The 25,541-nt window shown below is 41.9% G+C and overlaps 1 protein-coding gene across 1 annotated transcript in view; it reads left to right on the plus strand.

Annotated features, from left to right (window-relative positions):
- Positions 1-2,985: 2,985 nt before the first annotated feature.
- Positions 2,986-25,541, plus strand: part of SBSPON (somatomedin B and thrombospondin type 1 domain containing) — a 39,993-nt gene continuing 17,437 nt past the window's right edge. The window contains exon 1 of the mRNA XM_049853704.1: positions 2,986-3,472. Coding sequence (XP_049709661.1) covers positions 3,259-3,472 — 214 coding nt within the window. The 5' untranslated portion in view covers positions 2,986-3,258. The remainder of the gene's footprint in view (positions 3,473-25,541) is intronic.

Here is a 25,541-nt window from a genome sequence, read left to right on the forward strand (position 1 = left end):
CTAATCATCTGTCATCTGTAAAATGGGAGTGCTAACATTTTGCTCACAGTTATGCAAGGTTGAATTGAATGAGATCATATATGCGGACGTCCTTTAAAAAGTACTGCATTCTGGAATCTGGCAAACAGGTAGGCCTCCGTGCCCCTCTGTAATTTTATCAATCTTGGACAGCTTCCAAAGACAATGATTTAGAAGAAAGGATGTCTTTTAAAGGCACATTTGATTACTTCCTATACTCACCCACGTGATCACTGGGGTGGTTTCTATTCTCCCAACATCTACAAAGCATGGAAAACAAAGCAACTAATTGTTACATTTGGCTGCGCCCAGTTTTCAGTAAGGACGTGAACTCCATTGCCTTAACTGTCAGTTGTCCTCCTGATTTTGCCCGTTCCTGCAGAAACTGCCTCCCGCGCTAGGGCCTGCTAGGGGAGGCTTATCTTGATGTTTTCAAGACAGTACAAGCTTTAACTTGAGTTTATGAGTTTCTTTTAGGGCTACTTACCAGAGACAAGTTCTGTTTTATGTTTGTCATTAAAGTAGTAATCATTTATTGGTAGGTTTGTTTTTTAAACTCTGGGCACACCATTAAAAAAAAAAAAAAAAACAAAAACCAGTTGCCCTCAAGTCAGTTCCAACTCATGATGACCCCATGTGTTGCAGAGTAAAACTGTACTTCGTAGGGTTTTCAAGGGTGTGAGCTTTTGGAAGCAGGTTGCCAGGCCTTTCTTCCAAGGTGCCTCTGGGTGGGTCCAAACCTTTTGGTTAGTAGCAGAGACTTCATACTCTTTAAAACAGTCCATTTTTCTTTTCACTTAGTTTAGGCTTAAAGTATGGCCTGTGAGTGGGGTGGGCATTAGGACACTAATATGTATTTAGCACCCACTTCATGCTCAATTTGGAGTTCTGGTGGCACAGTGGTTAAAAGCTCAGCTGCTAACCATAAGGTTGGCAGTCTGAATCCACCAGCTCCTTGGAAACCATATGGGGCAGTTCTACTCTGTCCTACAGGGTGGCTAAGAGTCAGAATCTACTCGACAGTAATGGGTTCGGTTTGTTTCCATTTGTGTTCAATCTATACAGATCACTGCATTTCTGCAGGGATCTTAGAGCAATCCTAAAAGGTTTAGTACTCTCTGTTTTCAGATGAGCATACTGAGGCCTGATTTGAGAAAGTAAGTGATTGGACAGGGATTGCAGAGGCAGAGCTGGAACAAAGTTCTAATTCTAAAGCCCAAGCCTGCCAAGCATAGACCCCAGGCTTTTTGTTTTTGACTCTGGGTTTTGGTTTCGTCAGAGTATAAGGAAAACGGGAGTGAAAAGCATGATGTTTGAGCAGGCATTTGGAGCAAAATAATATACATTATATTTTTAATTCTCCTAATTTTGGAGCCCATCTTCTTTCACTTTTCTGCATCCCTTCATGTTTCATTCCTGAAAATAAACTTGTCAGTAGATCATTTTCCTTTACATCTTTCTGGAATGATTCCAGATTCTTATGGAGTTACAGAACAGTATCTACCCAAAGGCATTTCACAAAGCAGACAACCTTAGAGAAGGTGTGGAGGGTAAATTACATGGACGGGTTAGTACAAAGTCAGGAATGAAGCCAGTAACACGGGTAAAAGGAAGAGGGTGTAATTTGCTGGCAAAAATTATTTACTTTCAACTACCAACAACTAAAAGAAAAAAATTTTTAAAGTAAAATAGAGGAAAACAGTATTTTTTAACCCTGAGGATTTATTTGTGTTGACTCACAATGAAAGGATTCTGTTTGATTTTTGAGCAATTTTCCTTGTGCAATGAAATAAGATCACCTTCTACACTAGTTGAATTTTATCTCTGATTAGAGTTTATCAGATACAATTTTATAATGTATTGAATTTTTCATTTGACATCTTTTTGACAGTTTATTATATTTGATTTTTTTGTTCGCTTTACAACTTTGTGGCTTTTCTGTCTGAAGAATAAAGGAAATTCCTCTATGAGAAACAAAACAATTAGTCGCCGAAATTAATTCATTTTCTCAGATTCACAGATGCAGAAAACTTTCTACTCTTAGTTTCTCCCAAAACCCACAAAAGTTGAAATGATTTCAGAACATAAAATGACATCTCCATGATAATTTTTGATTAACAAAAAGAGTGAGATGCAGAAGATAAATTTGGAGAGAAAGGGAGAAGAAAATGTATATAAAAACTTAGAAAACTTAGGCACGCACTTTATTAATGCAGATGTTACTTCTAAAATATCATTAAACGGAGCTTCTTAGGGGAAATTGGCTTTAAGAGAAAGCAAAGAGCACCGTTTAGTTTATATTGATCTCCTCATTAGCATTATGAGTCCTGGTGGTGCAGCGGTAAAGAACTTTGCTGCTAATCAATAGGTCAGCAGTTAGAATTCACCAGCCCCTCCTTGGAAGCCCTATGGGGCAGTTCTACCCCGTCTTATAGAGTCCCTGAGTGGAATCCACTCAACAGTGACTTTTTTTTTTTTTTTTAATGCATTCATTAATTGCCTATTTAGTGAAGCCAAGTGGCATTTCCCAGGAGCAGGAAAATCCCATTATAAAATGCAACAGATAAAAAGAACGGCCCTTTGGTCTTATCTCCTTCCCTCTCTGAAGCCTCACTGGCCCACGAGAACTCTGAGGGGTGGCGAATTGGTGTGTCGGAAAAAATGCAGTGTGGGTCTCCGGGGCGAATTCGGGGTGACCCGCACGCGTTATGCTGGTGATACCGTCTTGCTACATACACATCAAACGCTATTAGTCTCATAGTTTTATAGTGAAAATACCTTCTCACTAACTGGCCCCCAGACGTTAGGAATTGGAAACAGGAAATGTAGCCACTCTGGCCGGGCTCTGCCGCTGGGATCCGGGTGCACCTGTTTTTTCCGCTCTCGGGGCGGTTCCTGCCGGGTGGGGGTGTTCAGGAGAGTTCGCAGCGGGGAAGGGACTGGTGCCTGCAGGGCTGAAGGGTGTAGGGCGCGTCCTGCGAAGGCTGCGGCCTCCGGGGAGAGGCACCCTCCCCACCTCGACGGGGGCAGCCGCACCTAACCTTCCGGCGCCCCGACGGGCGCGCCGCCAGGGCTGGCTGGCGAGGGGCGGGCCGGGAGGGCGTGGGCCTGGGTGAGCGGCAGGGCCGGGCTGCGCCTCTCCGGCCTCTCGGGCAGCTCCCGGGCCGCCCGCCCTCCGAGGAGCGGAGCACTTACCCCCCCGGGGCCCGTCGCGTCGCAGGTGCACCGGGAGCGCTCGCCATGAGGACCCTGTGGCTGGCGCTGTGCGCGCTGGCTCGGCTATGGCCCGGGGCCCTGGCTGGCTGCGCCGAGGCTGGGCGCTGCTGCCCGGGCAGAGACCCCGCCTGCTTCACCCATGGCTGGAGGCTGGACAGGGTCTACGGGACGTGCTTCTGCGACCAAGCCTGCATCCTCACCGGGGACTGCTGTTTCGACTACTCCAGGGCGTGCCCAGGTGGGTGGCCGGGCCGAGGGTGGGGCGTGGGCTGTTCGCCCTCAGCCAAGGGGCACAGGGCACCTCGCCAAGTGCCGCAACCCCCCTCCATCCAAGGTTATTCCAGCCCCTTCTATCCAGCAGTGCCACAGGCCTCTCCATCCAAAAGCACCCCAGACTCTCCATCTGGACGCACTGCAGCCCCGTCCATCCAGGCCTCCTCAGCCCGCTCTATCCAGCGCACCCCAGTCCCTTTTAAACACCCTTTCCCAGCCTTCTCCACCCAGGGGCACCCCATATTCTCCATCCAGATACACCACAACCCTTTCCATCCATGCACACCCAGACTCTCCATCCAGACATTCCCAAGCCTCCTCCATGTGGGATCTCCCAGCCCTCTCCGTCTAGGCTACTGCTCCAAAGCACACCTTCCCGCCAGAGCCGCTGGAGACGCCTCTTCTCCTGGACGGGTGTGGGCCCCTCTGCCGGATGAAATCTCTGATGTGACTCAGGAACTCTGGCTGGGAGGACCACCCCCTGCCTGGAGAGAGGCACTGACAGGTCTAGGGACACAACCCCGGGCCAGGCGCTGCCACTTTCATTATGTTAATCCTTGTGGATCTTTAGGGCCCCGCGTGTGGCGTGATGAGGGAAGGAAGATGTGATTATCCTGCTTGGTGTCTAGGGCTTGCGCTGGGAGGGCCCTTTCATTTAGAGAGCAAGTTCTTTGAGGTCTGCAGATGTCCTCCCCTCTGAACCCCAGCACAAAGCAAAGCCCCCTCATAGTAAGTGTTCCCTATGTGCATTGAATTCAATTTCATCTCTACAGCATGGTTAGGATTTTTATCTCAGGCTTCCTACTATGTTTTAATCCTGCTGGTTTTTCTTTAGACCAAACCCAAACCCATTTCCATTTAGTCAATTCTGACTCATAGGACCCTACCCAATCAGCCTTTTTTTTTTTTTTTTTTTTTTTATCTTTAAACCTCCCAAGAATCTCATGGTTCCTTGCCCCGATAAGGGTTCAGGAAATGTTCATTTAACTGATTTAAAAGGTAAAGGAAGAAACTGAGTATAGTCCTGGAGAAGACATTACATCTGAGAGAAGCCAGCTCTGGAAATAAAAGTCTCCTGGCTCCGTTAATCGCATCATCCCCAAAGCCATACCTGTGTTAGGGTTTGATCTCAAGGATCCCAGCATTGTCTGAGTCTCAGCATATTCCTGGGAAGGTCCCCATAGGCTGTATCTTTACCTGGAGAACCTGATGCCCACGAGAGAGCAGCCCCCTCTGCCTCTTGGCTGCTTGAAGAAGCTGGGGTGGGGCGAGAGCCAGAGAGCAGGCCAGCCACCCAGGCCTAATGCTGAAAGAACACAGTTGAAAAATATTAAGATTTTTTGACAATGGTCATAAGCTAATGATTAACCTATGAATACTGATACTGTTTTTGATAAGCTTATTTCCTTTTCTTCTCCAGCATCAGGGTATTTTACTACTTGTATTAGCTTCCTCGGGCTGCTGTAACAAAATACCACAAATCGGATGGCTTATAAGAGCAGAAATTTATTGTCTCAGTTCTGCAAGCTTGTAGTCCGAATTCAGGGTATTGGCAGGGCCATATTCCCTCCGTCTGTCTCTCTGTGTTTATTCTCTTATAAGGACACCACTCAGATTGGATTACAACCCATCCTATTCTGGTAGGACCTCATATTAACTGATAACATCTTCAAAATCCCTATCCCGGAACAAGGGCAAGGTCACAGGCATGAGGGGATAGGACTTCAATGTAAAATTTTCAGAGGACACACTCTAATCCATAATACTACTAAATGGCAGGAGGAAGAGTTAGTTATTTAGGAAATGCAGTGCCCTCAAGCCAGGAGCCAGGGGTCCTCAGGCCTCTCCTTGAAGCTTCCTAAACTCATTTGCCTCAGTTACCTGGAAACTCCAGCAAAGCCTGTCTCAGTATGGCAGAATCACTGTCTCTTGAGGGGTTTGCCTACACGTTAAAGGTAATCACAGAATTCATTTAGCCTAGGTAATATGCCCAGATCTGGGGTAAGCACAGGGATGCAAAGATGATTAAGACACAATCTCTGCTCTCTAGGAGTTCATAGCTAGCTGGCAAACACACATGCAAAGCACTCACAACATGCTTAGTGGGAGGTTAGGGTAAGAAAAACTAAAAAGGGAGACTTCCCACAGGAAGTAATGGACAAGTCCATAGTTCTGGTGAGTGAGCAAGAGGTCTCCAGATGGCATTTCCTCAAAATGTTAAACATGAAATTATCATATGACCCAGCAATTCTACTCCAAGGTTTATACCCAAAAGACTTGAAAGCTGGGACTCAAACAGATGTTTGAACACCAGTGTTCATTGTAGCACTATTCACAATAGCCAAATAGTGGAAATAACCCAAGTCTCCATCAGCAGGTGAATGGAGAAACAAAATGTAGTATCTACATACAATGGAATATTATTCAACCTTAATGAGAAATCAACAGTCACCGGATCATGCAAACAGTTAACGCAGGAGGCTATTAACAAAAGGTTGGGGGTTCGAATTCACCCAGAGGTACCTTGGAAGGAAGGCCTGGTGATCTACTTCTGAAAAATCAGCCATCGAACATCCTATGGAGCACAGTTCTACTTTGACACACATGGGTTGCCATGAGTCGGAATTGACTGGTACTGTTACTAAAGAGAAATGAAGCTCTGATACATGCCACAACATGCATGAACCTTGAAAACATGCTAAATGAAATAAATCAGATACAAAAGGACGAATATCATATGATCCCCCTTATATGAAATATCTAGAATAGGCAAATGCATAGAGACCAAAATAGGTTAGAGGTTACCACAGGCTAGGGGAAGGAAGGAATGGGGAGTTATTGTTTAAGGGGTACGGAATTTCTGTTGGAGTCCTGGTGGCGAAGCAGTTAAGAGCTTGGCTGCAAACCAAAAGGTTGGCAGTTCAAATTCACCAGCAGTTCCTTGGAAACCTTAAGGGGCCGTTCTACTCTGTCCTGTAGGATCGCTATGAGTCGGAATTGACTCAATGGCAACAGTTCATGGGAGTTTTTGTTTGGGGTGATGGAAAAGTTTTGGAAATAGATGGTGGTAATGGTTGCACAACATTGTGAATGAAATTAATGTCACTGAACTGTATATTTAAAAATGATAAAAATGGCAAATTTTATTTTATATATAGTTTACCACAATAAAATTAAAAAAAAAAAAGAAAAGAGGTCTCCAGGAGAAGGGGAAAGAAAGGAGAATTCTAGATGGGAAGTGTATCACCCCTTGTTCAGCACTTCCTGTGAATGTCAGCCTGTCTGCACCAGGCACTGTGCTGGGCCCTGAGGCTAAGTGGTGACCAGGGCAGGCAGTGAACACAGCTTGGTGTGGAGAAATTCAAGACACACAAGAGGGATGGGCAAAGACCCAGTGAAAGTCGTGAGAAAAACTTGAATTTTGCTTTCCAGTGAGGGCCAAGCCTAATAGTGCCAAACATTAGCAAAATTCTCCAAGTCTTTATTTGGTCAAAAACAAATCCTTTGCTTAAGTCTAGAAGATAGAAATACTAAAACAAAAAGCCTACCATTTTGCAGGGGATTTATCAGATAAGTCATAGAAAAGATCAGATGACTTGACCATCTTGTGAAGAACTCAGAAAGAATCATAGCAACTACGTGCCTGGGAGAAGAACTGTGAGTGGTGGACAAAGGAACCAAAACCAGAAAAGGAAATGGTATCTGACAGAATTATTAAAATGAGCATATTCAGGAGCCTTAAATGCCCTTTCCCAGGGAGTCCATGGAGGACCTTGCAGGCCTAGAGGAAATCAGGCACCTGGCTGAGAAGGCTGCTCATTGCTAGATTCTCTGCACTTCAGAGTTTCTGGTGAAGGGAGAAAGAAAATAAAGATAATTGGAAGTTGGCCCACTTGGCAAGCCTGAGCCTGTACTGCTGTCAGAGCGGAGGGTGAGAGTGAAGGGCACGGTCTAGCTGAGATGCTCAGTCTCCTCAGCCCTAGACACACGTCACAACTCTGGGCTCCCAGTAGAGACACCACAGACTGCATCTTAGAGTCTGTTTTCTCTGGCCCAGAGCTGACAGCATCTAGGAGCTGGTTGACGGGCAACTCCTGGGACACAGCCTACCCTTATCACAAAGTCTGCTCCCCTCCCAGTTATTTACCTATTTGCATATTTTTTTTTTTTCCAGAAATAACCCATTTTGCCTCTAAAGTCAGAGAATCCTGGGTTCAATCTTGACGCTGTTTTGTGACTTAGGAAAACTCATATTAACCTCTTGGAGCCTAAGATGCCTCATTTTTAAAGGGGGGTTGACAAAGCCACCATGCAGGACTGTTGAGTGGATGGATTGAGATAATGCCTGGAAAGGTCATCACATAGTACCTGGAATGTGGCAGGAGGCCCTTAGCAGCAAATGTACTGTCAGTCCGCTCTATCGCTGTGGACACTGGTGAACAGTTCATATTTTTTTCTTAAATATTTGTACGATAATTTTATAGTAACATATTGCAGTAATTTGTGCAAGTTAACATTAAATCATTGATACCTTTTATAAAACTGCTACTGTGTGCCAGGTGGATTAAGTCATGTTAATGAGAATTAGGGTGGGATGCAACACCTTTACTCCAATCATAGCCCTGATCCATGTAAGAGGATTTTCCCTGGGTTGTGGCCTGCACCACCTTTTACCTTATAAGAGATAAAAGGAGAGAGAGAGGGAGGGACCTCACTACCACCAAGAAACAAGAGTCGGGAGTGGAGCACATCCATTGGATCTGGGGTCACTGCACTGAGAACCTCCTAGACTCAGGGGAAGACTGATGCCAAGCACATGGAGATCTCCAAGGAATGCCAGGCCCACAGTTACTGAAAGGAGATAAAGACCTTCCCCCAGAGCTGACAGAAAAAGCCTTCCTCTGGAGCTGGCACCCTGATTTTGGACTTCTAGCACCTTAACTGTGAGAAAATATATTTTTGCTTGCTAAAACCTTCCACTTGTACTTCTGTTATAGCAGCACTAGGTAACTTTCTCACTTTAAATTAAAAGCTAGAAATGATCAAGCTTAGTGAGGAAGGCATGTCAAAAGCCAAGATAGGCCAAAAGCTAGGCCTCTTGTGCCGAACAGTTAGCCAAGTTGTGAATGCAAAGGAGAAGCTCTTGGAGGAAATTAAAAGTGCTACTCCAGTGAACACACAAATGAAAAGAAAGCAAAACAGCTTTATTGCTGATATGGAGAAAGTTTTAATGGTCTGGATAGAAGATGAAACCGGCCACAACATTCCCTTAAGCCAAAGCCTAATCCAGAGCAAGGCCCTAACTTTCTTCAATTTTATGAAGGCTGAGAGAGGTGAGGGAGCTGCAGAAGAAAAATTTGAAGCTAGTAGAGGCTGGTTCATGAGGTTTAAGGAAAGAAGTTATTTCCACAACATAAAAGCGCAAGGTGGAGCAGCAAGTGGTGATGTAAAAGCTGCAGCAAGTTATCCAAAGATCTAGCTGAGATAACTGATGAAGGGGGCCACACTAAACAACAGATTTTCAGTGTAGACAAAACAGCTTTATATTGGAAGAAGGTGCCATCAAGCTAGAGAGAAGTCGATGCCTGACTTCAAAGCTTCAAAGGCCAGGCGGACTCTCTTGTGAGGGGCAAATGCAGCTGGTGATTTTAAGTTGAAGCCAGTGCTCATTTACCATTCTGAAAATCCTAGGGCCCTTAAGAATTATACTAAATCTGCTCTGCCTGTACTCTATAAATGGCCCAACAAAGCCTGGATGACAGCACATCTGTTTACAACATGGTTTACTGAATATTTTAAGCCCACTGTTGAGACCTACTGCTCAGAAAAAAAGATTCCTTTCAAAATATTACTGCTCATTGACAATGTGCGTGGTCACTGGAGAGCTCTGACTGAGATGTACAAGGAGATCAATGTTGTTTTCGTGCCTGCTAACACAATATCCATGCTGCAGCCCATGGATCAAGTAATAATTTCAACTTTCAAGTCTTATCAAAGAAACACATTTCTCAAAGCTATAGCTCCATAGATAGTGATTCCTCTGATATATCTGGGCAAAGTAAATTGAAAACCTTCTGGAAAGGATTCACCATTCTAGATGACATTAAAAACATTCATGATTTATGGGAGGAGGTCAAAATATCAAGATTAACAGGAGTTTTAAAGAAGTTGATTCCAGCCCTTATGGATGACTTTGAAGCGTTCAAGACTTCAGTGGAGGAAGCAATGCAGATGAGATGAAGATAGCAAGAGAGCTAGAATTAGAAGTGGAGCCTGAATTGCTACAATCTTATGATAAAACTTTAATGGATGAGGAGTTGCTTCTTATGGATGACAAAGAAAGTGGTTTCTTGAGATGGAGTCTACTCCTAGTAAAGATGCTGTGAACATTGTTGAAATGACGACAAAGGATTTAGAATATTATATAAACTTAGTTGATAAATCAGTGGCATGGTTTGAGAAGACTGACTCCAATTTTGAAGAAGTTCTACTGTGGGTGAAATGCTATCAAACAGTGTTGTATGCTACAGAGAAATCTTTTGTGAAAGGAAGAGTCAATCAATGTGGCAAACTTCACTGTTGTCTCATTTTAAAAAATTGCCACAGCCATCCCAACCTTCAGCAACCGCCACCTTGGTCACTCAGTAGCCATCTATATTGAGAAAAGACCCTCCACTGGCAAAAAGGTTATGACCCACTAAAGGCTCAGATGATGGTTAGCATTTTTTTTTTTTTATCAATAAAGTATTTTTTAAGTTAAGGTATGTAAATTGTTTTTTTTTTTAGACATAATGCTATTGCACACTTAATAGATTACAGTATAGTGTAAAAGTAACTTTTATATGCACTGGGAAACCAAAAAATTTGTGTGACTCTCTTTATTGTGATATTGGCTTTACTGCAGTGGTCTGGAACCAAACCCGCGGTATCTCCGAGGTATGCCTGCAAATAGAACCATTCTGCCTCTTAGAATCTTTCCCCTTCTCGTGTATGTTATATTTTCTATTATGTTATATGACCTATTGGTGTTGTCTGTCTTAGTTATCTAATGCTGCTATAACAGAAATACCATAAGTGGATGATTTTAGCAAACAAAAATATATTCTGTCACAGTTTAGGAGCTAGAAGTTTGAAATTAGGCACCAGCTTTAGAGGAAGGCTTTTTCTGTCAGCTCTGGGGGAAGGTTCTCATCTCCTTTCAATAACTGTGGGCCTGGTGTTCCTTGGGGTTCTGCATGTGTCTTGGCATCAGTCTTCCCCTGAGTCTAGGAGGTTCTCAGTACAGGGACCCCAGGCCCAAAGGATGTACTCCATTCCAAACTCTTGTTTCTTGGTGGTAATGAGGTTCCTCTCTGCTCACTTCTCTCTCCTTTTATCTCTTTTAAGACAAAAGGGGGTGCAGGCCACATCCCAGGGAATCTCCCCTTACATGAATCAGGGCTGTGATTGGAGTAAGGATGTTGCATCCTACCCTAATCCTCATCAATATGACCTATTCCTGCTTCATTAACATAATGGACAGCTCACTCCCAAATGGGACCATAAACACAGGCATAGAGGCTAGGATTTATAATACATCATGAAATGGAGGATAATCAGATCAGAAAATGAAGGAAAACCACACAATACTGGAAATCATGGCCTGGCCAAGTTGACACATACTTTTACGGGGACACAATTCTATCCATGATACTGACCAAAGTCTTTGACTCAAATTACATTAATTTTTAGTGGAAAATATAATGGTGTCAAAAAAACTGAACACACTTTATCTTAGAAGCATACCTTCTGATGTTTTCATCTTGATGCAGGCATTTTTTTTGGTGTGGCTAAGAAATGAAGTACTGGAATTTCTTTTTATAAATAGAAAGTTATTTTTTTTCTTTTTACTTAGGCAAAAATAAAAATGAGTTATTCGATCTGTGGAACCACTAGACTGCCAAGGACATCTGTTTAGAAATTAATCTTTTCAGAAAATCTCATAATGATGATGGCATGGGTTTTGAAATATTCCATTTCAACATTAATAATGTAGCTTCACACCTCCCCCTCAAAATAAAGTATGAAAATTCTCCATTGGCTGTGTCTGATCAGGGATGGGGAGAAGTAAAGAGGGGTAACAGACCCAAGTTACCCTGCCCTGGAAGAACTTCTTAGGAGACTTGCTTATCAGGCTTACACTACCCCAGTCTCTAATAAATTGGCTGGGTTCCTTGAGCCTTGAATCCTGAGATCATAGAAACAGTAGATTGCATTAGAACATTGATGGGTAACTTAAGGAAAGAGTGACAATTAACCAAAGTGAAGCATGAAAAAAATCGAATGGCCAGTATCTTCTCCTAGATTTATGGAGAGACTAGAAACAAACTGGCCAAGATCTGATGACATCACACCTGAAGAAGGAAGGGCAACATGCTTGAAAACAGGGGCTCCGAAACTCAGCCAGAGGAGCAATGTCACAGTCTAGCATGATTTGGAAGTTGAGACTTTAACAAAGCCGGAACAGTCCGAGAGATGGCATGTGTTTTCCCCTGCTTTTGTCTTGGCAGAAAAATGAGCAGACCATGGGGTCACTATTAAAAATGACTTGAGTTAGCAGGATTTGGCTGTAGCCCTCAGGTGCAGTCAATGAGCATGTCTTAGTTTCTTAGTGCTGGTATAACAGAAATACCACAAATGGGTGGCCTTAAAGAACAGAAGTAAAATAACTGAACAGAAGACTTCAAAGGGTGCCTCAAGAAGACAAAGTATTATAATGACGTGTGCAAAGAGCTGGAGATAGAAAACCAAAAGGGAAGAACACACACATGGCATTTCTCAAGCTGAAAAAACTGAAGAAAAAATTCAAGCCTTGAGTTGCAATAGTGAAGGGTTCTATGGGGAAAATATTAAATGACGCAGGGGCATCAAAAGAAGATGGAAGGAATACAGAGTCATTATACGAAAAAGAATTAGTTGACGTTCAACCATTTCAAGAGATAGCAGATAATCAGGAACCACTGGTACTGAAGGAAGAAGTCCAAACTGCACTGGAGGCATTGGTGAAAAACAAGGCTCCAGGAGTTGATGGAATATCAATTGAGATGTTTCAACAAACATGCAGTGCTGGAGGTGCTCACTCGTCAATGCCAAGAAACTTGGAAGACAGCTTCTTGGCCAACTGACTGGAAAGGACCCATATTTATGCCTATTCCCAAGAAAGGTGATACAACGAAATGGGGAAATTATCAAACAATATCATTAATATTATACATAAACAAAATTTTGCTGAAGATCATTCAAAAGCGGCTGCAGCAGTATATCGACAGGGAACTGCCAGAAATTCAAGCTGGATTCAGAAGAGGACCTGGAACCAGGAATATCATTGCCGATGTCAGATCCATCCTGGCTGAAAGCAGAGAAACCAGAAGGATGTTTTATTGACTATGCTAAGGTATTCAACTGTGTGAATCATAACAAACTATGGATAACATTGTGAAGAATGGGAATTCCAGAACACTTAATTGTGCTCGTGAGAAACCTATACATAGATCAAGAGGCAGTTGTTCGGACAGAACAAGGGGATACTGAGTGGTTTAAAGTCGGGAAATGTGTATGTTAGGGTTGTATCCTTTCAGCATACCTATTCAATCTGTATGCTGAGCAAATATAGCTGGACTATATGAAGAAGAACGGGGCATGAGGATTGGAGGAAGACTCACTAACAGCCTGAATTATGCAAATGCACAACCTTGCTTGCTGAAAGTGAAGAGAACTTGAAGCACTTACTAATGAAGATCAAAGACCACAGCCTTCAGTATGGATTGCACTTCAACATAAAGAAAACAAAAATCCTCACAACTGGACCAATGAGCAACATTATGATAAACGGTGAAAAGATTGAAGTTGTCAAGGATTTCATTTTACTTGGATCCACAATCAACAGCCATGGAAGCAGCAGTCAAGAAATCAAATGATGCATTGCATTGGGTAAATCTGCTGCAAAGGACCTCTTTAAAATTTTGAAAAGCAAAGATGTCACCTTGAAGACTAAGGTGCACCTGACCCAAGCCATCATATGCATGTGAAAGCTGGGCAATAAATAAGGAAGACCAAAGAAGAATTGACACCTTTGAATTGTGGTGTTGGTGAAGAATATCGAATGTACCATGGACTGCCAAAAGAACCAGCAAATCTGTCTTGGAAGAAGTACAACCAGAATGCTTGTTAGAGGCAAGGATGGCAAGACTGCATCTTACATACTTCAGACATGTTGTCAGGAGAGATCATTCCCTGGAGAAGGACATCATGCTTGGTAAAGTACAAGGTCAGCAGAAAAGAGGAAAACCCTTAAGGAGATGGATTGACACAGTGGCTGCAACAATGGGCTCAAGCATAGCAGCGATGTGAGCATGGTGCAGGACTGGGCACTGCTTTGTTCTGTGGTACATACGATCGCTATGAGTCGGAACTGACTCAACGGTACCTAACAACAACAGCAACAAAAGAACAGAAATTTATTTTCTGACATTACAGGAGACTGAAAGTCTAAATCAGGGTGTCCACTGTGTCGATTCCTTCCATGTCAGTAGCCCTGGGTGTTCCTTGGTTCCTTGGCTGGTAGACAGTCCTTGCATGGCATCTGTCTTCCCTGTTTTGTGCTGGAATCTTGTCTAATCTGCTCTTTTTAAGACTCAGAAGTGATTAGGTTTAGGACACACCCTATACTGATAAGGCCTCATTGACATAACAAAGAATGCCATATTTCCAAATAGGATTTCCTCCACAAGTATAGGAGTTATGATTCCAACACATATTTTGGGGGGATACAATTCAATCCATAACAGAGGGCAGTCAGTAACACTAGCCTAGCATTTGCTCATGGAGTTCCAGGTTGATGCAAACGGTTAAGTACCCAATTACTAGCCAAAAGGCTAGCTATTTGAACCTACTCAGAGGTGCTTTGGAAGACAGGCCTGGTGATCTGCTTCAGAAAGGTCACGACCTTGAAAACCATTTGGAACTGTTCTACTCTACACACATGGAATTGCCATGAGTTGGAATCTACTTGACAGCAGCTAACAACAACAGCAAAGAATTTGCTCTGTGCCAGACACTCTTCTAAGCGCTTTATGGCTCTTAACTTACTTTGGTCTCACCACCTGCTGAGGTTATGCCTCATTTTAGTCTCATTTTACACACAAGGTAACTGAGGCACAGAGGTTAAGTAACTTGTCCAAAGTGATAGAGCTAGATTTGAACTCAGGACATCTGGATCCAGAGCCCACATTTTAAAATACTGTGTTTTGCTGTCCCAGAGAAATGAGGTTATATGAGAAGCTTTGTACTTTGCAGGGCCAGCCCCAAATAAATACTGGCAGCGTCATCTCTCTCCATCAATTGTGTGTTCCTTGAGGGCAAAGAGCGTGTCTTGCTCCTCTTTGTAACCCTCCAGTAGCTATCTTAGCTTCCCTGGGTGGCACGAATGGTTAGGTGCTGAAAGGTTAGTGGTCCTAACCACCCAGAGGGGCCTTGGAAGACAGGTCTGGAGATCTGATTCTGAAAGGTCACAACCTTGAAAACCCTGAGGGGCAGTTCTACTCTGCCCACGTGGGGTCGCCATGAGTAGCAGTCAACTAGAAGGCAATTAACAACAACAGTGGCTATCACATGCCACTTAATAATGTTTGTTAAAATGGAACTTGTTGAAATGGTATGCCTTTTGTTGTGTATATTTTCACAACAAAATAAAATTTTTCCTTTGGGGGAAAAAAAGATAATGAGCCTTTCATCCCAGCAGATATTACCTGTGACTTCCAAGGACACTGCCATTTGGGGTATATCTACATTTCCTATTTAAAACAACATTTTCCTTCCTTGACTACAAAATATATTGATGCAAAAACTTTGGAAAATGTAGAAATACACAAGAGAAGAAAACAAATCACCCAGAAACCTCCTACCCAGAAGTAAGCATCACTAAACTTTTTTATGTGTATCCTCTTTTTTTCTGGGCTTAGATGGTGGGTAAAATTTTATTTTTCTAACAAGGGAGCCCATGTCATCATCTTGCTGTCATTTCATGAACTTGTCCAGTTAATACCTCAAAAACAAACAAGCAATCAACCAATCAGTTGGGGGCCAGATGACATGATTTCTGCAAGAGGAAAAAAAAAAAAAAAACCTTTGATCATTTTATTGGTGTTTTTTATAGGAACTTGGGCAATGTACTCTTATGTGACTTTCACAGAAGTTTTGACAAGGTTCCACAGAAAAGGATAACATGTGAAAAGAGAAAAGAGCAGATGCTATACATTTAAACATGTGTCACTGTAAGATGTATATATATGTGTGTATTAGGGAATAAAGTGACTATTTTATTTTTCTTCCATAGAATGTCAAGGAACAGAAGTTATATATAAATGGATATCCCTGTGAGTAAAGTGTAAAAAGAATTATTTCCTCAGGAATGATTAGGGCTATTTGGACTGAACAACTCGTGGGAGAAAATGCTTGATTGTGGGTGGCCTTAAACTCTTAGGCGGCAAAGAGCCAAGCGGGCAGGGCTAGATCACAAAGGAGAATGCTTGAGTCTCTGTGATTAACCAAAGAGACAGTGCTACATGTTAATAAGAACGAGGCAATATATTACAGAAGAAATAATCAAAACTATCTGGAAAAAATGAAGTGACTCTGAATGCAAAATGGTGGAGTAGCAAGTTCTAAGGGTCAGTCGCTCCGCCAAAGCAAAACTGGAGAAAGCAACGGGAATCAACTATTTTGGAACTCTGGAACCTGACCAGGCATCTATAAAAACTAGGGGAGTGTCTTATGAATATAGAGGCTGCCGATCTTTCCTAAGTGAGGAACAGGTGCAAACCAGTCACTATCCCTTCTTCCACCTTGGTGGGAAAGATAGAAGCCAGTGTTCCTGGAGTGGCTGGCTGGTACCCAGGTGAGCAGTGGGGATCTTGTCCTCCAAGAACTTGGGGTTGTGCACTTGGTTGTTCTGGCAGTACCCTGAAGGACCCATGTAGATGCCTGCTTTGGTTTTGCCCCTCTCAGCAGCAGGGTCTTCTCCCAGCAGCATCTATTGGAAGATTTAAAGGGACAGTGTTGTTGTTATTGTTGTGTGTCATTTTTGACACTTAGCAAGCCCACGCGACAGAGCAGAACTACCACATAGGGTTTTCATGGCTGTAATATTTATGGAAGCAGATTTCCAGATCTTTCTCCCGAGGAACAGCTAAGAGAGTTCAAACCTCCAACCTTTCAGTTAATAACAGAGCGCTTAACCATTTTTACCACGAGGGCTCGTTTAAAAGGCCAGTTACCCTCTGCTCCTTTTAAATGGTGAAATCTATGTCAGGTCCCTGGCTTATCACAGAGGTAATGGAACAGAAATTTCAGTAACCATATACAACTGGGAATACATTCTTTGCAAAAACAGCCTGGAAAAGTCACTAAATAAACGGATAACTGCAGTTTTCATCAAAAAACAACAGCAACCCTTGAGGACCGGAATAATCAGACTTCCAGAGCTACCACATTATAATACTCAGAATGTCCAGTTCAGACGAGGCTGTTATAAAGTTAAGATGCTGATTATAACCCCCAAGGTAACCATTAAGAAAATATCTAAAAATCCTACAAAAAAGAAAAGAAAGGAATCAAAGCCTTTGTTGTTAGATGCTGTCGAGTCGGTTCCAACTCATAGCAACTCTGTGTACAACAGAATGAAACAGTCCCTGGTTCTGTGCCATAATACTCACAATTGTTGCTATGTTTGAGCCCATCATTGCAGCCAGTGCTTCAACCCATCTCGTCTAGGGTCTTCTTCTTTTTTGCTGACCCTCTGCTTTACTAAGCATGATCTCTTTCTTCAGGAATGGTCCCTCCTGACAACATGTCCTAAGTATGTGAGATGAAGTCTTGCCATCCTTGCTTCTAAGGAGCATTCTGGCTGTACTTCTTCCAAGACAGTCTTGTTTGTTCTTCTGACTGTCCATGGTATATTCAATATTCTTCACCAATACCATAATTGAAAGGCATCAATTCTTCTTTGATCTTCCTTATTCATTTTCAGTTTTCTCATGCATAGGAGACCAGTGAAAATACCATGGCTTGGATCAGGCACACCTTACTCCTTAAAGTGATATCTTTGCTTTTTAACACTTGAAAGAAGTCTTTTGCAGCAGATTTGTGCAATGCAATATGTCATTTGGTTTCTTGACTGCTGCTCCCATGGGGATTGATTGTGGATCCAAGTAAAATGAAATCCTCGACAATTCAATATTTTCTCTGTTTATCATGATATTGCTTATTGGTGTAGTTGTGAGGATTTTTTTTCTTTATGTTGAGGTATAATCCATACTGAAGGCTGTATTCTGATCCTCATCAGTAAGTGCTTCAACTCCTCTTCACTTTTAACAAGGAAGGTTGTGTTATCTCCATATCACAGGTTGTTTTTAAGTCTTCTTCCAAAATTCAGCTAAAAACAACAAAAAGGCAGTAATGGAGGAATTGAGGAACAAAAAATATATATGACATACAGAAAAAAATAGCTAAATGAGAAAAGTAAATCCTTGCTTATCAGTAATTACTTTAAATGTAAATGGATTAAACTCTCTTACTAAATGGCAGAGATTGGCAGATTGGATTAAAAAAAAAAAAGATCCACTGGTATATTGTCTGCAAGTGACTTACTTTGTATACAAAGACATAAAGAGGTTGAAAGTAAAAGGATGGAAAAAGATACTCCATGCAAAAATAATAACCAAAAGACACCCGGGGTGGCTCTATTACTGTCAAACAAAATAGACTTTAAGTCAAAAATTGGATATTTATATATGGATAAAAAAATCAAACCAGCAAGAAGATATAAAAATTATAAACATATATGCACATAACAATAGTGCCTCAAAGCAATGAAGCAAAAATTCACAGACCTGAAGGGAAGAATAGTTCTACATATATAATAGTTGGAGACTTGAACACTCCACTTTGAATAATGGATAGAACAACCAGACAGAAGGTCAATAAGCAAATAGAGAACTTAAACAACACTATAAACCAATAGGCCTAACAGACATTTACAGAACACTGCTCCCAATGGTATTAGAATACACAATCTTTTCAAGTGCACATGGAACGTTCTCCAAAATAGACCATATCTTAGGCCACAAAACAAACCTTAATAAACTTAAAAAGGTTGAAGTCATACAAAGTATCTTTTTTGATCACAATGGAATGAAACTAGAAATCAATAACAAAAAAAAACTGGAAAATTCACAAATAAAGTGCACATTAAACAATACAGTCTTAACCCATATAATGGAATATTATTCTGCTATAAAGAGAAATGAAGTTCTGATACACGCTACGATATTAATGAACCTTGAAAACATTATGCTAAGTGAAATAAATCAGACACAAAAGGACAAATATTGTATGATTCCACTGATATGACGTATTTAAAATAGGCAATTCATAGAGACAGAAAGAAGATTAGAGATTGCCAGGAGTTGGGGGGAGGAGGGAATAGGGAGCTTTCGTTAAAGGATACTGAGCTTTTGTTTGGGATGATAAAAAAGTTCTGGAAATAGATAATGGTTCTGGTTACCATTTGTGTGTGTGTACATATTGTGATGTACATAATGCCACTGAATTGTATGCTTAAAAATGGCTAAAATGGAAAGTTTTGTGTTATGTATATTTTACTATTAAAAAAAAAAGAAGACAGTTGCCAAAGAGTTAAATGTCACCTACCGGTTCCTCTGGTCAATGTAGGCAGTCTCTGTGTGAGCAGTCAGAAGAGAAAAATGAGAGTGACTCAAAAGATCACAGATTCAATTATATTTTAGGAGCCATGGTGGTGCAATGGTTAAGCGCTAAGCTGCTAACTGGAGGGTTGACCGTTTGAACCTACCACCTGCTCCATGGGAGAAAATACTTGGTTATTTGCTCCCATAAAACAGCCTAGGAAACCCTACGGAGCAGTTCTGCTTTGTCCTATAGGGTTGCTATGAGTCTAAATCAGCTTGGTGGCATACAACGACAACAACAAATGCAGTTAGAGTATTTTTATTTTCATTAACTAAAATAATCCAGACACATAGCATATTGGTTCTTGCTGTTTAACGTATCTTTCATAATAGCAACTGTGGTAAGAGTTTTACATGAGAAGTTTCACAAGTAGAAACATTTGAAACTCAAGGTTTGTATCTATGTAACAAGGGGTCAGTATCCTCTGATTATAAGGTTAATATTATTTGCCATTATAAAATTTGGTTAATAAAAAGCCAAAAAAAAAAAAAAAGAAGGGACTCTTGTTATCAGGTCAATTTGTTGCTCTGTGTACGTGCATATTTGGCATCAAGAAAAGCATTAGAAAAAAATTTTTTTTCTTAAATTACAGCTTTATACCTAAAAACTGAGAATAACGTGTCTAGTTCTGGTTGCCACAACTCACCAACGGTATGCGTGGAAAGTCTAATGGTAACTCAGACCATGGGTGCATGGCAAGATTGGAAATATCTACAGAAAGATAGGCCAAATGGCTGGAGTCTTAACCTGAAAAGGTCTGTGGTTAGGGGGAGAGAGACCTGCTGAAACAGTAAAACTATAAGTGGTACTGATAAGGTAAACAGATTTTTTTTTTTTTTTTTAAATCATGTTCTTAAATTCTTGGATGACGAACAGTTGAATGAGAGAAATTTGGGTAAAATGAAAGGAAATACCACTTCACACCTCAGATAGTAAAGTTAAGGAAGTGTGTTACTTTCAAAACATAGTACTGGCAGGAAACATAAATGGATTAAAAAGGATTTGAAGGACCGGTGGCTGCCAGGAGAACTGGGGACTCCTAATTGTAAGGCAGAGAAAGCAATGTTCCTACCAATAGCACACCCCATGGGGCCACTGTTGCCAGGAGAACAGGGACAACTCTGACCCAGGTTAGGAATTTCTGTGTTTTTGATTTTGTTCCTGTCTTTTCCTCTCTGGGGCCTCCTCCAGTGCTTTGGCCTCTAACTAATGATGTGGACAGACCAGAGTCTGTTTCAGTATAGAACATTACTAGGGAGGAAAAGGAGGAGGAACTTGCCTAATGCCATTTCATTCATTCATTCGTTCAATATTTATTGAGCACCAACCATGTGTCAAGAGCTAGGGATAAAATAATGACAAACTATCATGGTCCCTATGGGTGACAACAATAAACAGAACAATAAATATGTAATTACAAATTACGGAGGTGCTAGAAGGCCCTACAGTGGCTAACAATAACATCAATAGAAGGCAAGAAACCCTGAGCTCCGAGAGGAAGTAATTGTGTGGGAAGCAAGTAGTAAGGGGCAAGGGGGCTGTTAGACTACATAGATAAGCTGGCCAGAGAAGGACTCCCTGAAAAAGAAACAGTTCAGGTGGGAAGAACATCCCCAGCAGAGAGAATACATGTACAAAGTTTGTACTTTTTGGTGGTGAGAGCTTGGTGCGTTCGAGGAATAAAGAAGACAACGTGGTTGGAGCTTAGGGCGGAAGTAGGGTAGGCAACTCTGGAGGGAGTGAAGGGACAGCGGAGGCAGGTCACAAAGGACCTTGTAGGCCTCAGCAGAGAGTTTGGGTTTTATTCCAAACTCAATGGGAAGCCACTGAGGAAGATCTGTGGTACCTCTTTTAAGGTTATCGTATGTGGCTGTGACTGTATATCCCTGTTAGAACATATGAAAATATACCCTTCTCTTGTGTGCAGATTTGGTCATGAAGTTTATGTTACTCTTTGTTTTTATGCCTTTTTCCTGGTGGCTGTGGTAGGGATATCTGATAATCACAAAGCTCTTGAGGAAGGGGGGCTAGCTGGTAAATCAGAAAGCACTTGGTTATTTCTTGAACTCTGGGTTTATCCATTATCTCACACCACTGTGAGGAGGGCCAGAAGTGCCCACTGGGCCTGAAATAGGAACTTAGATGTTGACTTATGGGAAGGGATTCTGAAAGGAAGAGACAAAAACTTCTGTTGTCTGTGAAAAGCACTTGGGGTAGTTTTCCCACCATTAATATTCAAACGGTGACCCATTGCCAGAAGAAGAAGCTGAGCTCCACCAAAGGCGGAGCTGGCCTTCACTATAACCATGGCTACCATTCAGGGTTGGTTACCATTCCTCGAGCACTGAGCCCACTCACATCCCCTGCTCCCACTGCTTCCTACAGGCCAGGGGTTTTTCTGCTACAAGTACCGTGACTCCACCTGAGGCTTTTTTCTGCCCTAACAGGGCAGACTGGAATGCCAGGGTTAATTGCCAAAGGAGCAGCCCTCTACCACTGACAGGAAGGAGATGGTGGGAAAATACCCTAGTTTCCATGTCTTAGGGTGGGACAACTCTGAGATGGGTTTTACAGAGTCTCCTAGAGGTCCCCAGTAGGATTGAGGCCCAATGGTCAGCTGTTCACTAACACACTCTTATCGGCTTCCTTCTCTTCTTTCTGTCTCTGTTTTCCACTCCATTTTGGTGCTGCCAGGAGTCACCTCCCAAATAAATTACTTTCATTCAAATCCACATCTTTGGGGAAATCCAACAAGAATATTACGCTAAATCACCTCTCACAACACAGATGACTCTGGAGAACATTATGCTGAGTGAAATAAGTCATCAAAAAGGACAAATATTGTATAAGACCACTATTATAAAAAGTCCAAGAATAGGCTTACACACAGAAAAAAACAGTTCTTTGATGACCAGGGATAGGAGCGTGAGGGAGGGAGAATCACTAAATAGATTGTAGATAAATGTGATTTCTGGTGAAGGGAAAGGCAACACGCAACATGGGGGAAGTCAGCATAACACGACCAAGGCAAAGGAAGACACTGAGAGGTACACAAGAATAAAAAGCAAGTTTGGTAAATGCTATAACATATACAATCCTGCAACAACAGTAATAACAAACAATAATTTGTGAGGGGATACATAGGTAGGTATGTACACTAAATAGGTGTGGAGGCCATATGGGAGTACACGCACATGCATCTATACATATGGTTGTGGATAGTTCTACACACATAATTGTATGTGCTGCATGTATATTGATATATATAGTAGAGCACATAGGGGCACAGGTATGGAAACTTTGTAGATATAACCAAACACCTCATGGAACTGAACTACTAGGCTTGAAGGTTAAGGACAATTGTCTTGGGGGACATCTAGGTCAGTTGGCATAACATAGTTCCTAAAGATAATGTTCTGCATCCTAGTTTGCTGAGTAGTGTCTGGGGTCTTAAAAGCTTGCGAGCAGCCATCTAAAATAAAACTATTGGTCTCCTCCTGTCTGGAGCAAAGGATAGTGAAGAAAACCAATGACTCAAGAAAACAATTAGACTAATGGCTGACATGAACCACAGCCTCCTCTAGTCTGAGGCCAGAAGAACTAGATGGTGCCTGGCTACTACTACTGACCTTTCTCACCAGAAACAGAACAGAAGGTCCCAGTTAGAATGGGTGAAAAATGTAGACCAAAATTCAAATTCATAAAAAAGATCAGACTTACTGGTCTGATAGAGACTGGTAGAACTCTTGAAACTATTTCCTAAGATAACCTTCTAACTTGGGAATGAAGCCACACCTGGAGGCCACCTTTCAGCCAAATAATAGACTTTCCTATAAAATAAACAGTAGTACCCGTAAGGAATGTGCTCCTTAGAACAATCAACTATAGGAAATCAAAAGGGCAACATTTGCCCAAAAGCAAAAACGAGAAGGCAGGGAGGGGCAGGGAAACTGGATGAATTGGAAACAGGGAACCCAGGGTGTAAGTGAGAGTGCTGACACATTGAAGGGATTGCAACCAATGTCACAGAACAATTTGTGTATGAATTATTGACTGGAAAACTAATTTACTGTGTAAACTTTCACCTAAAGCACAATAAAATGTTAAAAAAGAAATCAGTTGCCATTGAGTCGATTCTGACTCTTGGTGACTCCATGTGTTGCAGAGTAGAACTGCTCCATAGGGTCTTCAAAGGTGGTGACCTTTTGGGAGCAGATCACCAGGCCCTTCTTCTTAGGTGCTTCTGGGTGGATTCAAACCATGCACCTTTTGGTTAGTCACTGAGTACTTAACCATTTGCACCACCCAGACAAGATGAATGTTAGCTTGAGTCTAAACAAAAAGAAAAAAGAGCTTATTGAACTTCCTGGCTGCCATTCACTCTAGGCTTCATTCCCCTAAAAGGGGTGGGGTGATGTCCTCAGGTCCTGACTGATTATGAAGAAACTGGGAGGCTGTGACAAGACTGGAGTCAAAAGAGATTATGCTGCTCACTAGGTAACAGTCTGCCAGGCTCAATTAATAACTAGTGAAGCTAAAAAGTGAAGAGTGAGGAGGTCGGATTGTAAGAAAGGGTATTCTGATAGGCTGTATATAGATTTGAATTAGATTGAACAGAAAGAGCTTTAATGGGAAAGGGGACAAGAATTCTAAGGGAATAGTTCAAAAAGAAATTTGTGTCATGCAGCTGTGCTATAAGACTTGAGGCAATAAATCAGTCAGAAGTTCCCTGTACTTCCCCTAACCTTCGAGACCAAAGGCCTCTTGTCATCTACGATGAATTGCAATCCAAATAATCAAAGGTTCACAAATGGGTCAAGAGTAGAACCTTTGGTGCAGAGTACGAAGAAACATCTCTGATAAATCTTCCAATTCAAAATATTTTGTAGAACACCTTTTTATTCATATCATTTTATGTGAACTTTTTTTCATTTTGCCTTGCAATTAAGTTGTCGAGATGTGTTGCTCAGGGTCCTAGAACTTTCTGAAGCCCTTTATGAGGATTTTAAAGTCATGGATTGGAGAAATAGGAAATACCATTTTTCCAAGGACAGACCTGAACCAATAGGAAAAATTGATTCATGACTCTGTAAGTTGAGGACTTTAACTGTGGAACCAAACTAAATACCATAACAAACGTTGGATACAACATAAATATCCATAGACACGGGTGTTGACGAAATACTGAGAGACTAAATTCAGTTAGAAGACTATCCCCAATGTAATTTTTTACCATATGGATAGAGTCTAACCAAAGGCCACATCACTCAATTTTGAATTAATGCCATGGCAAAATTTTATTTATTATAATGCCCAAATACTGATCTCTAAAATAAGTTTTTTTTTTTTTTAAGTGTATTATTAAGCAGTGTTCAAGTCTAATCTGCCAGGGAGCAGTCCTCAGGTGGTACAAAAGGTTAACATGCTTGGCTGCTAGACAAAAACTTAGAGAAACCCTGGTGGCGTAGTGGTTAAGAGCTACAGCTGCTTACCCAAAGGTTGGCAGTTTGAATCCACTAGGCGCTCCTTGGAAACTCTATGAGGCAGTTCTACTCTGTCCTATAGGGTCACTATAAGTCAGAATCAACTCAACAGCAACAGGTTTGGTTTGGTAGAGGTGCCCTGGAAGAAAGACCAGGCAATCTGTTCTGAAAAATGAGCCATTGAAGGTCTATGGAACACAACTCCACTGCGACACACAAAGGGTAGCCGTAAGTCAGAATCACCTTGATGGCAACTGGTTACTGGTAACACACCACGGCAGAACTAGCTAGACTCAGGGATGAAGAGGGGTTGGGGGAGGAAGAGAGGCATTGAAAGAAATAAAGACAGAAGACCTTCTCAACCAGTTCCCAGTCAGAGTGGGATCTTTTTTTAAATGCCTGTAGTTCTATAGACCAGTAACACCATGGGATCATTGAAATAAAAGGGTGGGGCTGGGTGGTGGGGAGGTCAACAAGAGATGACAAGAACAGGAAGTGATCTGTTACTGATTTTCCAAAGGTTGTGTACATGGCGGATATTGGGGATGAACTCCGACGTGGCCTGTTCTTAATTCCGTAGGTAATTGCCATGTGATACCTAGGGATTTTTAGATGATTAATGAAAGCATGCTTTAAAACAGTATTAAAATCTTTGAATTACTGACAGATGTTTATATTGTTTGTGACCCTTTTCACATCAGGGGTAGTTATGTGCTGCCAAATACCGCTTCTTCCAATTGCCATGAA

The sequence above is a fragment of the Elephas maximus genome, chromosome 15, assembly GCF_024166365.1.
Source record: "Elephas maximus indicus isolate mEleMax1 chromosome 15, mEleMax1 primary haplotype, whole genome shotgun sequence".
Classification (NCBI taxonomy): Eukaryota; Metazoa; Chordata; class Mammalia; order Proboscidea; family Elephantidae; genus Elephas; species Elephas maximus.